Below are 14282 nucleotides of genomic sequence, written 5' to 3' on the forward strand. Positions count from 1 at the left end.
GGACAAACATTAAAATAATGACAAAGATGGTAAAAAAGGGCAAACATTACAAACAAATTGTCCTTTTTAGTGCACATTCACAGCTCTGAAGTGTGTGTGTTTGAAACGCAACAGTTTGCGTTTCTAAATAGTTCAAGATCGTTGCCGAGGACTAATTCATTCATAATTTTCATTAAAGCCATTTTCCATGAAAGCCATTTTCCATCAAAGTTAATGTCTTACAATGGTACCTTGCCGTGTTTTTTCATAACTGTATTAAAAAAAAAATTGCTAGCGTGTTTGTAAGAACTTTTAAGTTGTCAGGCAACGCTCCTCGATAAATACAGCTACTCGATTACCCTCCACTTAGATACTCAAAGAGCACTCGTTAGAGAGAATCAAAAAATATTAATTTTCTTACATCACCCCTTACTGGACAGAAGTAAGCTGTTACCTTTCGTGTGCAAAATGCAGCCGGGCAGTGTGTTCCAGTCTTCATTCCGTTCCTACTGCTCTTGTCCGTACCCAAGCTGCGTGGAGGACAGAAACAGTGCTCATGTTTGCCAGGCTTCTCTTACGTGCCAAAAACCTAGCGAATCCCACTTGCGGTTACAAGCCAGTTCGCTGTTACAGATGCAAGGGAATCCACGGCTATACTCCAAAACGGAGCGTCCCGCCTTTGTTCCATCTGCATTCGGTGTTATCTCAAGACCTACAGGATTTTATGTCCCTTCGACTCACTGTCTACCGGGCCAGCAGTTGTTTTTTCCGTTCAGTCAAACAGCGCACAACAGACAGCAAGGTAAGTCAAACTGCAATTAAAAACTTTAATATATTATTTGCGAGCTGCTCTTTGCCATGCATTTTCTTCCGGTTAAATCATAATGTTAACTTCTCATTCATTCTTGTTGCCCTGTTCATGAACCATGTTAAAAGTCAAAGGGCTGGCATTTCTCCAAACCTGGAGAAAAGAGCAAAATTCAATTATTGTGTACTCGGTTCAATTAAAAATAAGCTTTGCTATTTCCTCTCATATATTTGAATTATATTTTACGGCTTATTGTTCTCTGAGTACACTTTTTATAGGTAATTATTCGTTAATTTATCCGGCATATTTAGTCAAAAGAGATCATAAAAGGTAGTGATAGGAAGGAACAATAAAACGGTAAACAAATCGTACATATAAAATATTTCTGGAAAAGAAGGAATGGTGGAGAAGTAGATTCCGTATCTCTTTTAAGAGGAATTAAGTGGAATGAAAATCTGCTCAGACTGTTTTAAAAACATTGTTTGTCTTCAGTTTGAAGATGTAATTAATAGAGATTTGGAGTAATCCCAATATACGTACCGTATATTATACTGCCTTCGCGTCCGGAGTTTCTTGTTTATTATTTACCCATAAATTTCAACATAATTATTTCGTTGCCAATGCAAGCTTTCTCTCCATTTAATTGTTTTTAACTCATTGTCATTTATTGGCTGACGGCTGCCGAAAGAGACCAGTCACTTAAATTCTGAATGGCGTCGCGTTACTTTTAGGCAGTAAAATATGCAAAACAGTGACTTGCCAAGTCAGGGCTAAATGTAAATATGACGTCAAATCGCAGAAACATCTTCCGAAAATAGCCCCAAAATAGTCAAAACATCCTTCTAAATTATTGTGGTTTTCTTTCGGTTTCAAAATAAAATGAAACTTTATTGAGTGGCAACTGCTTTATCAGATTGCTGTTGGCACTGGTGCGTAAGTGAACATATACTTTAAATGCGGAATAAAGATTTCGAGACATGAGAGTTATGTACATATGCAACTTCGGAAGTGGCCAAAATTAAGACAGAAAAACAACAACAAAAATTTTCGAATCCCGTTCAAGACTGAAATGCCTAAACTGCGTACACAACTGCGATGATATTGCATGCGTTGAAACTAAACTGAGCAAAACAGCTCCAAACGCAAAGAAGCTCTTGAAAACATTTGACGCATAATCAAGAAATCTAAATATTGCTATAGTTCTAAATGTCTGAAAACGTTTCTAAATGTCTAAAAAAGCCAGGTTTTTCTTTCTAAGCCTAAGCCAAGTTGTTAAACTGTCAACAGATTAAGTTAGATAATTTAACGGATTTGTAATGCTGGAAGGTTCATGACGCCATTGACTGTCTTTTTAGGTTAGTAAAACTAATTACTAACAAGTCAAAAGCAAGAAATTGAAAAACCCCAAAAGTACCGAAAATTTGATTTCTTTTACATAGTTCAAAGTGATGGGGTACTGTCTTTAAAGTAGTTTAAGTGCTTACGTGCTTAGAACGGCTTAGGTTTTATAGGTAACTAGACGCTCTAAGAGCGTTTACTCGGGCTTCATACCGCAATATCAAATCGTACTTTACAAGTAAGCTTACTGAACACAATAAAAACAAATAAAAGAATCAGGATGTTTTAACACAAGAATTACGCTTGGATATTCACTATTCAAGCTGCTCAGTCGAGTATCCTCTTTATCCAATTGCACGTTGTTTGCTTCATCTTCGAAGCTCTGTTTATGAATCTATTCTTGATTTTTTCAATATCTGCTCATTTGTTCTCTCTCGAGAACGAGCATGAACTTTGATTATTTGGCAGGCTTTCAAGCGATATAATTACTTGACCGACTCGTTCCGAAAACGAGTGACATCTTTGTATGTGAGATGGACGTATACGACGTGATTCTTTCGCAACCTCTTTTCACGAAACACCGTATTCTGTAAATTATGTTGATTACGAGGAGCGAGCTCACGATAACACGAGCTGTCGCACTCTCATCCCCAGTTTCCAAGGTCTACGCTAGGATCGCCTGGGACCATTAGACAGGCTTGCATTTTATGACTCGGGCTTTCCTACGGAAGCCCGAGTAATTAAATAATTTGATTCTGATGAAGATCTATGATGTGCAATTTTATTTGCTCTGCTGTTAACAATGTGGCTAAAGAATAGGAGGATGGACAACTGCGCTTAATGTTAATCCAGTATTAAAACATGATCGAAGTTTCAAAATCTGATTGAAAAGTTTTACAGCTAAAATTTATAAGTTAAACGAGACTTACCTGGAAGTTGAAGTTTGACTGTAATTCTATGAGATGCCAGTCACGACCGAGTAATAAGCGTCCTTTAAATCAACTGACGCCATGTAGCAATTTGGGGGTAATGAGCCTATAATAAATTGCTTTCCAGAATGAGTCCATTTTGAAGTGTTGATATTCAACATGCTGGTTGAAGCTTTTCAAATGTAAAATCATTCGATATAATCCATCTTTTTATTTGCCACAAAAATTGGCGAAATATATTCCCCACTTTCGTCTTGGGTGGGTACAATGACGCCTTTGTCATGCAATTTTTGAATTTCAACTTCTATAACCAGTGAGTCACAGATGTTGGATGTTTTCTTTTGGGGCCCAAGTTCTTTGTGGGCTGTGTGGAAAATTCAACATACAGACCCTTAACACAATTAAGGACTTCTGAGTCAGAAGTTATTTCCTTCCATTTGTCAAGGGAACGTGCCAGATGGCCACCCTTGAAGCTTTGCACCTTATTAGCAAAATAATGTTTCATATTGGTCTCAAACAACAAGAGATTATTTACCTCTAAGTTATCGAGTGTGTCAGCGGAAATCATTGCTGCTTCTTCCCCTGGTCTTACGATCGGAAGAAGGGTTTTGGGCGTCTTCGAGTTCCACTGACGACCTTTTGATAAAAAAGGCTTGCTTCGCCGATCAGATTTTGGGTAGTTTCCTGAAGGGTGTCCCTTTATGTTTTTGTGGCGACTCCCAACTGCTGCGGTGACTACTCTGTTTGATGCTCGTATATTATTCAGCTGGGTTTGCAGGTCGTTTCCAAACAACAGAGTTGTTACTGGAACATGCGAAACACACAGGCCTGCATAATCTTTATTTAGATGCGGTTTGATCGACGATCTCTGCGACGGTGGGACAAGTCGACATGAGCGTGCTCTAGGAGAGCGACCGCATCTGTGTTCAATTTTATAAGTTTCTGAATGTCAGAGTCTGACTTCGGCTGCTTCGAATTCTTCATTCCTAGCAGCCTCTCAATGGATTTGCACAGTACAGCACCAGTAGTGCCAACCGTTTTCTGGGTTGAGCTAGACCTGAGGTCCTGTTGTTTTACTGAGTGGCCCAGTTTATCCCAGATTTCGGGATTAACCCGCGGTGTTGCGAGAGTCTTGCAGTTCGCCGGGCGTAAATACTTCCCCGACTCAGTTTAGTTTCGAGTCTGGCAATTTCTTAGACCACAGGTTGTTAATAAACTCAGCCAGTTGTTTCTCAACAGCCAGACCTGATTCGTCTGCATTGAGAAAATCTTCTGCGATCTCCTATAACAATGGGTCATTGCCGCCGTCGCTTTGCTCGAGTCGAGCACGCGGTTAATCTTTGGAAGTTTTGTCGGCTTCAGTGCTACAAAGGGCCTGAAGTTCCGCGTCCGAGTCATTTCCATCTTCATCTGAACCATCAGAAGCACTCATTTCGTCTTTGGAACTGTGTTTTCCTCGCCGTTTAGGGTCGAGTTGATCGTCTGTGTTACTGGGATGAATCCGCTTGAGCGACTGGTTCATGTTGAATTGAGGATCGAGTCTGCCATCGCTCCGAGGGTTTTGTTGACGTTCTGAAGCATACTGAACATGGGATCCTGGCGGGAAGTTGTTGGGGTCTTCTCCTTAGGATCGTGGTCATCGTTTAAGAGGGCGTCCTCTGCCTCAGTGGAAAGTGTTTGCTCGTTCGTATTCGCCATAATCAAAGAGCTTGGAGAGACGCGACCGGCCGCTCTGGAATTACGCGCGCAACTAATCGCTCGGGCTACTCGCACTTATCTCACGTGACTCACTAGTGAGTAGGACTAGAGTCGAAATAGAATCAAAATCATTAAAGTCCTGCTTTGAACAACCAGGCTTGATGTAACCTCCACTACAAAATGCTGTTGAGGAACACTTATCGATTCTTAACACATAGTTCAGAAACTTATGATGGCTTACTACAGTTTTAATGGACTACAACAGCCCAACTTTTAACTCTTTTGAAAAATGTTCCAAGATGTTTTTCCTTTCTCTATTTACTGTTTACTTAAGTTTTTTACTATTCTATGTGAAACTTGAACAATTAAACGTCAACAAATGACCAAAATGAACGAACGAGTGCCAAAGGAGAGACTGGGCAAAAGTAGGTTGAATCACGTTTTTCTCAAAATCTACCCGTATGACCCCACCTCAAAATTTCAGGATTAAGAAATTGGCTCTGATTTAACATTCATGCAAAGTAAAATAAAAATCTGTAAGACAGGTTTTTCGCAAACTAAGAAAATGTGAAATCAAAAATAGCTCACGATCTGTCTTACAGAGTTTTATTTTACTTTGCATGAATGTTAAATCAGAGCCAATTTCTTATTCCTAAAATTTTGAGGTGGGATCATATGGGTAGATTTTGCGAAAAACGTGATTTAACCTACTAGTGCCCAGTCTCTCCCTAGGTAATCGGTCGTTCATTTTGGCCACTTGTTGACGTTTAATTGTTTAATTTTCACATAGAATGGTAAGAGACTTAAGTAAACAGTAAATAGAGAAAGGAAACACATCTTGGAACATTTTCCAAAAGAGTTAGAAGTTGAGCTGTTATAATCCATCAAAACTGTAATAAGCCACCTTAAGCAATTTTTGTTCAGTATAAACTCTTATACTTGGCAATAACTGATCGAGGCTTTCAAATCGAGAAGCACTTAAAATTCACATTCTTCCAGGCAGGTTATTTTTAACGAGGAAATTTAGCTTGAGTGTTCTGTATAAACTGGCTTAAGTGTGTAGAAGTCATTTATTGTTTCCTTTGTTTATCGTGTTATAATTGAATTGAGTAAATTAAAATTAAACAAACAAATAAATAAATAAATAAAAATTACTAGCGACCTATTTTGGTCTAAAAATATATCTTGACTTCCTTTTTACCGGTTTTGGCAGGTAGCCTGGCGACAGGATTGAGAGATAAACCAGAAACAAAGAAGCGACGTAAACGAACCATATTCACTTCAGATCAGTTAAAGCGACTGGAGTCAGCGTTTGACCGGCAACAGTACCTTGTTGGTACAGAACGAGAGCGTCTTGCCAGAGAATTAAATCTCTCCGAAACTCAGGTGAAGATTTGGTTTCAGAATAGAAGAATTAAATGGAGGAAGGAACATTTATATGCTGGACAAGTAGACAGTCAGCTGGACGTTGACGCACTGAGCCAAGGATAAACACTAAACTGGACTTGCTTGAACAATATAATGACTTTTTATGGCCATGGATTAGGCCTTTCCACAAATATCCGGATATTCTGGGGGATATTTAGAATTTTCTGAGATATTTAGAAAGTATTAAAATATTTAGAAAATTAAGGGATTTTTTGAAATATTCATAGCTTGTTTTGCCTGAGTCCTGTGTTTCCTCGCTATTCCTTCGAAACAAGACCCAGTTTTATTCCAGAAACAATCCAGTCCAGCAATTTTCCTTTCGAAAAATATATTCCATATCACTAAAAGCGCTGAAGGAACAAATTTCAAAAATGGCGGATACCGGTAACATCAAAGCCCCTGAAACTTCTTCCTCAACTCTAAAACACCAACGTGTTTGTCAGCTAGACATGCGCAACTCAACCGGAAGTCCGATATTTTCAGACTTCAGATCGGATCTTTCCAGGGTCAAATGTATAGGATGAACAAAAACGAAAGAAATTGTTATCCCCGGTTGATGCGTGACACTTAAATGGATATGAACGTTCAAAACAAAATAAAAATTGAAAACTAATAACGTATAAAAATGTCAATGTCATCTTGTGAAAAATCACAAGCGTTTTCGGCGTGGCCCTTCTTCAGTGTGAAACCATTACATGTTCGCTTCGCGTGACTGTTCATTTGAAAGTACGGAAGTTAAGGTGGCCGAACACAGTTTTCGCGCGCGCTTTTGCTGATGCAATTGAGCGCGCGCGCACAAGGATTGCAAAGAGCGATCATTTTATTTACTCAACACCCGCACTATCTGTGCTATTTTTTCTCTATCATTGAACGCAGTGTATTGATGGCTTTAGTCTTTTATTACAAAGATATGTTAGAAAAGGTAACGACGCAAAGAAACCAGCAATTCTCAGCTTTCTCTTTGTTACCGAAAGAACTCAGTTAAATGCAGCGCATGCGCAGTTGCTCGAAAAATTGAGACCGATTGCTTTTGCAGAAACTTGCGGATTTCTGACGATCCAGTCGTTTGAATTTCAAGAAATTTGGCAAAAAAATAGTTCAGAAACCACGTAAATGATCTATCGCAAAAAATCTGAATTTTGACCTAGGGAATTTTTAATAATACAGAACATGCGGTGAAAACGATTTACGGCGAATTACGAAAATCGCCTACGTCAAAATTTTATTAGAACAGTGTTGACAGAAGGGATTTAATGTCAATTCGTAGTGGGCAAAAGATGAAAAAAATCTAACGACTGGATTTTTTAAAATAAACAGAAAACATTTTTTAAGCATTGTTTTTAGCCAGCCCCGTTGCCATGGCAACAGCACACACCTTAGCCAAAATGCGAGAATAAATTTTTCTGTGGTTAACCTTGACTCTTGCAAAAAACGAGCGCTAAAGCATAAATAGTAATGATGAATTAGGCATAGGCTCTTGAAAACTGTGTTCGGCCACCTTAGACGCCCGCGCGCCGGTTATTTGAAATGGAAAACATCAGCATTTGTTTATCTACGACAAAACGACAAAACAAATCAGGTTGACAAAAACCCACATGAGTTTGACACATTTACTCTCCAAACGAATAGAGATGATCAGTACTCGTTTTTTTGAGTAATTGCTGACTTGAATACGGAATGGGGTTTTTTATCCTGAAGTTGAATATAATACTGAAATCAAAGTGCATATTTTCAACGATCTCACGAGTTGTTCAATGCAAAAAAAAAAAAATGATTATAATACAGGGACACAGCTGAATTTATTTAATTATGGGAGCCTATATCCGGTAATATATTTCGATTTATCTTATCAAGACGAACAAGTGACAAGAGATCCCAAACAGTTGACTTTTCGGTATACAATAAAAAACACTCTCGATACTCAGTTCAGTGTTCACACTATTGTTTTTACGACCAGGAACTACAATCGTGGACAAAAGTCCTTAGGACACTTACGTAAAGTGAAGGTGAATTAATCAACATGACACGAGCGTGGGATACGCTTTCCCTGACAGGAATCGAACCCATGACCTCCCGAACACCGAGCAGGCGCTCTATCCACTGAGCTGTGAGAACTCATGGAGAGCGAGGTCATTTAAACCAGGTTCGATTCCTGTCGGGGACTCAGAATTTTTCTTTGTCCCACGTTCGTGTCATGTTGATTAATTCACCTTCACATTTCATTACCGACCTTAAAATTCACCATCTTTATTAATTTATCACATCTCGACACTTACGTAGTTTAAAGAATTGTATGTGTTTTGTTACTGAAGTTTGAAAAAGCGCTGCTTGCCTTTAAAAACGCGTTACTGTTCCCCCTCCCCACCCAATACAATGTTGAAAATCAGAAATGATTGCAGGTAGTAGTTTTCATAGTCCGGGTGCTCGTGACCCACTATGGCTGTCCCATTTACTTAGAGAGTTGGCAAATTTTAACTTCACTAGAATTGGACCTTGGTAGTTAATGCTAGGATGGCAGTGGAAAATCTCGAGCGGGCAGTTTTCTGCAACGCTAATGTGGGGGCCGGGGGTAAATCTGTACCACTAGTTGTATAGAGACTATGCTAAGAATCAAACATATTTCATTAAGTAAATACTTTTGAGGATGCGCGGGTAAAGGCACCATGAGCGACCCTCACGTTCACGAATGAGAAAAGCACAGGTTAAATGATTACTAAATGGGTGCAGTGACCATCTAGCAGAGTAAACTTATAAGCCTGTTTTTCAGTTTACGGACGGGACTTCCCAATGCTACAGGCAACTTAAGTTTCAATAGTTAGATTTTTATTTTATTTGGATGTAAAACGCCTTGTATCTTCCGTCTGAAGTGTAATATTTTTCTCAATAGTTTTTAATTGATAAGTGAAAGGAACTTTATTCAAAAATAAGAACAAATGTAAAATACCGTCTCCAAAAAGACGCTTAAGATTGCGTGAACAGATAAATTGTACTCGGCCGTATTGACTTTATCCGTTTTTGTCAATTTTATGACGTCATAGTCTGATCACGTGATTTAGTAAAAACATCATCATGTTATCCATCGCATGAACTCTATCTTGAGAAAATTTTGTTTTATTAGACAAAATCTGTTGATGGCTATAGGTCATAAACTATTTCCCCCCTCGTCCCAGAGTGTTGTGAAGATGACTTTTAAAAACACGTAGACACTCAGGAGGGGTGTACTTTGAGGTACTGTAAGTTTCCATGGCCCACTTGGCCAGCTCCACTGCCACCCCATTATTATTCCCTAAGGTCTGAAGAACATTTCTGGGTAAGTCAAAGTCTGCCAGCTCGTCGAGTAAACGAAATCATTTTTTAACCCCCTTTCCCAGCCTGGGCACCCGGACTATTAACATTGTATGGGGGGTGGGGGGCGAGGTTAGGCAGGTAAAGTTGTATTTGCGTCTGGTGTGTGTGCAAAAGCGCCAAAAGTGCAAATTTGTCCCAAGACCTTTCACGGTCCATGATTGTAGTAATCGACAGCATCGGTAATACACTTTGTATATTGTATATCATTTTGTATATCGTTTTTTTTATTAAATATGTTATGTCATTATTGACATTTTTATAACATATGATATACTGAATATATGTTACGATTTGCCCTCGAGAGAGTGCTCAACAGTAATGGGGTTTCGTCTAAAAAAAAGTGGACTGGACTAGTTCTCGTTCATTTTATTCGATCGACAGAACTGTTTCGTGGGAGTGTTTCCCACCCGTCAGGATCTAGATGACAACGTTAATTAGATGGTTCATATAGGGTTCCCTTGAAGTCACACATGCTTTCACAATACTAGGTGTTTTTCAGTAACAATTTGTTTGCGTGCCTACAAGTGTTCGCAAGTTCTGATCTCCTGTTGATAGTGGCTATTTCTCGTTCTCGTCACGAAATTAACCCCGCTTTTCAGTGGTGTTTAAAATAAAGTAAACTTGGGGTGTACAGTAGAAGTATGTGTATGTACTTTATATTGCTTACTAGTTTAAAATCACGAAATTACCCCCGCTTTTCAGTCGTGGTTCAAATTGAGTAAAATCGAGATGTACAGTAGAAGTCTACTATCGATTCATTCCCATGTAGCAACTACCTCTCAGCGTAACAATTGTACCTCTACCTAAACCCGTAGTTTAGAAATCCGCGAATCCGCTCAAATTATCCCAAAAGGCCGCAATCCGTGCGCTCTTGAAGGCCAAATCCGTCGATCCGCAAACCTACTCACCCCCCTCGAGAAACAAAATGATGTCTTGTGACAGGTCAATACTCACAGTATAAAGTTGGAACAGTAAAGTACTTTCCGCTGCTTTTAAGGTACGTGTACTATTTCTTTTAATTTTATGCCACTGAACAATAATTAACAACTATAACTAATATAAACAACTATAACTAATAACTATAACTAATTTCTTGTGATCAACTCGTTCTCAGTTACATGTATTCAACCACTTATATGCATATACTTCATTTGGAAAGGAAAACCGTAAAAGACATGGTTCAGGCAAAAATATTTACTAGAACAAGTTTGATTCCAGACTAAATTTACTCAAAAAGGGCTTTAAGAGGCGCCCTCTGTAAATTTCAACTGTGGCCATTTGGACCAGAAAAAGTCAAATTCCTCAAACTTTCTCAGATGAATGGTCTGGATATGTGATTAACAAAAATATAACTTTCAGCTCAATTCGTTTCGTATTTTAGCGCTGGGGCCACCATCTTGGTTTTGCCCCTCAGAGAGGGCTTTCAGCGGCCATTTTAGGGCACATTTTTAACAATTTGCCACACAAAGAAAACGATATAAATCCGGGTAAAAACCCTTTATTTGAGACAAGCAAATGTTTCTTGTTACATCGAGAGGCTGTTTTGGCAATTTGATCATCATCTGATTCTTTTACAGAATTTTAAATTTCTTCCCTTTCGGACCACTCATGAAGCGCCATAAAAAAGGCGAAATTTAAAGGAAAATATCGCCAAAAGTACATCACTTGAGATCCCAAAACTACCCTCCACTTAAAGAGCAATGTCTCACCTGTAAAAACATGGAATAAAATTCTGGGGCAGTTAAAACTGTAAAATGTTAGACGAAGAAGTTTAAGCTGTGCTTTTGTCAACAAAGACCGCCGTCCCAATTAGCATAATAGCGTGAAAATAACGGTGCACAGAGGAAATAATGATATATTCCACTTACCTCGCAACATGTCGACAACTGGATGTTCCACGATGCCTCATGTTATATTTCCAGTATGTTTCAGCCACATTTTCGGTGATTAGTGTACGAAATTACTCTCAGACATCGCCGCAGTTAAGCAGATTTCAACTCTTCGAAGCCCGCTTCATAACATCTATCAATATTATTTGTCTTTCGTCTCATAAGCCGCCGCCAAGAAGTTTAACAATTTGCTGAGATCCTAACTGACCCAGAAGTCTGTTGGCAGCCTTTAAAATCCTCCTCTTAATCGAGGATTCTCATCAAGAACTCGTTTAAGCTCAGTTCTGTTTTGATCTGTTGTGCACCCGCCATTATTCCCCAGATTGCGTTACATTTGACAAATGCACATTCCAAAGGGTAGGGGTAGGGTGGGTAGGAAGTGAAGATGTATTAAACCGACATTACAGCCATTTTACGCATTTCTGTGGCTGAACTAGTAACTGGCTTTCCCAGAACAATTTCAACATGAGCTTCTGCTTGTCGGCATTTTCTAGGTTATTTTTGGAGGGTAGGTGGGGGGGGGGGGGTGGGGGGACTTCAATTTCGCGCTGTGAATGAATAATAAGATCTGCTCGCGCTAGTTGTAAGCTTACGCGTACGCTTTTCCGTTTGTTCTGACTTAAGAATATAGCAATAAAACTCTCTACTCTGGTATCGGGTTAATTTGCGAGTTTCTCAAACAATGCTTAATCATAACCAAAACCTGTTTTTGATGGTTTCTTATTTTTTCTGCTTGTTTGGCGAGTTTGCAAAAGTTTTTGAAAGGAAAGTCTGACGCGTACAAGTGGCTCATTTGCATAGTACAGCGCGTGCACTTTCAAGTCCGAGTCGGTGGTTTCAATTGTCAACAAATCTTGGCAAAGATTTCTTTCGTTATCTTTTGTACTGAGATGCTGCAACAATTTCCACCAACGCCAAAAGCTACTAACATCATGTGTGTTTCTTCAACATGGTGAAGTTTTACACTGCGAAAATAAAATAGACAAGGAGTTTGAAAACTCGACCAGCAAAAATAAATAGTTATTCAAAGTTGAATAAAGAAAGTGTCATCGTAACTTTGCTGATTATTTCTGCTGTATTCACATATTTTCAGCTAAGCTTTTAATATGTTTTCAAGCATATTTATCAACCTTAAACATATTTAAAAACTATAGAGCTATTGTATGAGTTCGATGTACGTTCTCACACGAAAATACGTGTGAAAGTCCAATTTGTCGTGTTTACAGACTGTACAAAACACGCATCGGCGGGCGCTGTTATTCATCGACAACAGACAATTTATTGGATTTTTACACAAACAAAACTGAGCAGTATCTACAGACGTAAACTTATTGGGCCTTGATAAAACATCAAGGGTTGCTCACAATTCAGGCGAAACTCAAACTTGCAGTTACGTTTTACTTTTCGGTCGCGATGGACTCTGGCCAAATCTCCGCAAGCGTCTGGTAAGAGTAGGAAAACTTTGAAGTTATCAAACACCGCTATATCCAAATATATCCAACTAGCTTTTCACTGCGTTATGGAAAAGCTGTTAATCTTCATTATAAGTGAAATTTAGAGTGGAGTAGTGTGGAGTTCTTGTGAAAGAAGCAGCGGAACCCAACTTGGTTAGTGATATAAAGCGGGACATATTTAAATTCGATACGGTCTTACTCCATTTAAATTGGAGCAACTTACGACGAAAATACCCAAACAAAATTCTAATAGACATAAATGTATTGAGTTGTGGACCAAAAATATCAAAAATTTCGGGAATTTTAAACGCCATTTCCCCGTGCTACATCCGCAAAAAATCCACGTAGCATGTACGCGCGTGTGTCGCACGCGATGGCGCAATTTGTTCTAAAAATAGAAAAATTGTCCCATATCATAGACAACCAGACAACCTCAATACTAGAAATGGCGCGCGCTTACGGTCTCCGTCCCCGATTATGGCTCCTGATTAGATTTCATGCGAGAGTTTAACTCTTCGCTGATTTTTCTCCACGATGCATGTTCTTGACTCTCCGCTCTACAGCAACTCGTGATTTTCGGCCCATAATATTGGACGAGCAGATTTTGCTCGGCTTGCGTTTGTGTTGTTGCTTGTGCCACTTGCGATCGAAGAAGATTGTCTCGCTGAAGCCATCTCTTGCTTCAAATTGCTGCCAGTCACCGGATCCAGGGTACGGGTCATAAGAATCTGAATAAAAACGCCGTTCATATTCCTCGTTTGCATTGAAATAACTTGTAAAAAGCGTCAGATGGACCGGATAAAAAATGATTTTGTCACGCCATCGCACGCGCCAAACTGGACTAGCCGTCAACGTTATTTTCTCGCCGTAATTTTATCCAGACATGTTTTAAAAAATATGGCAGTTAAGTGGTTAAAATAACAAAATCGTTTGCTTTGCCAAAATTTGGAAGCCTCCGAGGCAGCACTTCGGCTTCTCTGAAGATTGGCGAAATTTTGGCTATCCGCCAGGAGCCATAATCGGGGACGGATACCGTAAGCGCGCGCTATTTCTGGTATTAGGGTTGTCCCCATGATATGGGACAATAATTCTATTTTTAGAACAAATTGCGCCATCGCCTGCGGCACACGCGCATACACACGCGCGCGGGGCGTCCGAAATTCCCGAAATTTTTCATGTTTTTGGCCCACAACTTAACGCGTTTACGTCTGTTGGAATTTTGCTTTAGTATTTTCGTCGTAAGCTGCTCCAGTTTGAGTGAAGTAAGACAGTGTCGAATTTAGGTATGTTCCGCTGTAAGCTTATATATATCGCTTACCAAGTTGTGTTCCGACGGATGCTTCTTTTACATGAGCTGTACATTACTCCACTTTAAATTTCACATATGTTGAAGATTAACAGCTTTTCCATT

The 14282-nt window shown here is 39.3% G+C and overlaps 1 protein-coding gene and 1 pseudogene across 1 annotated transcript; one reads left to right on the top strand and one right to left on the bottom strand.

Moving 5' to 3' along the window:
• The first annotated feature begins 285 nt into the window (after positions 1-285).
• Positions 286-7218, top strand: LOC145468271 (uncharacterized). The gene is made up of 2 exons (XM_081451962.1): positions 286-781; positions 5966-7218. The coding sequence occupies exons 1-2, from the start codon at positions 448-450 to the stop codon at positions 6241-6243; spliced, it is 612 nt and encodes a 203-aa protein (XP_081308088.1). The 5' UTR covers positions 286-447; the 3' UTR covers positions 6244-7218.
• Positions 3359-4576, bottom strand: LOC145480090 (uncharacterized; annotated as a pseudogene).
• Positions 7219-14282: the final 7064 nt, after the last annotated feature.

The sequence above is a fragment of the Orbicella franksi genome, chromosome 2 (assembly GCF_964199315.1).
Source record: "Orbicella franksi chromosome 2, jaOrbFran1.1, whole genome shotgun sequence".
Taxonomy (NCBI): domain Eukaryota; kingdom Metazoa; phylum Cnidaria; class Anthozoa; order Scleractinia; family Merulinidae; genus Orbicella; species Orbicella franksi.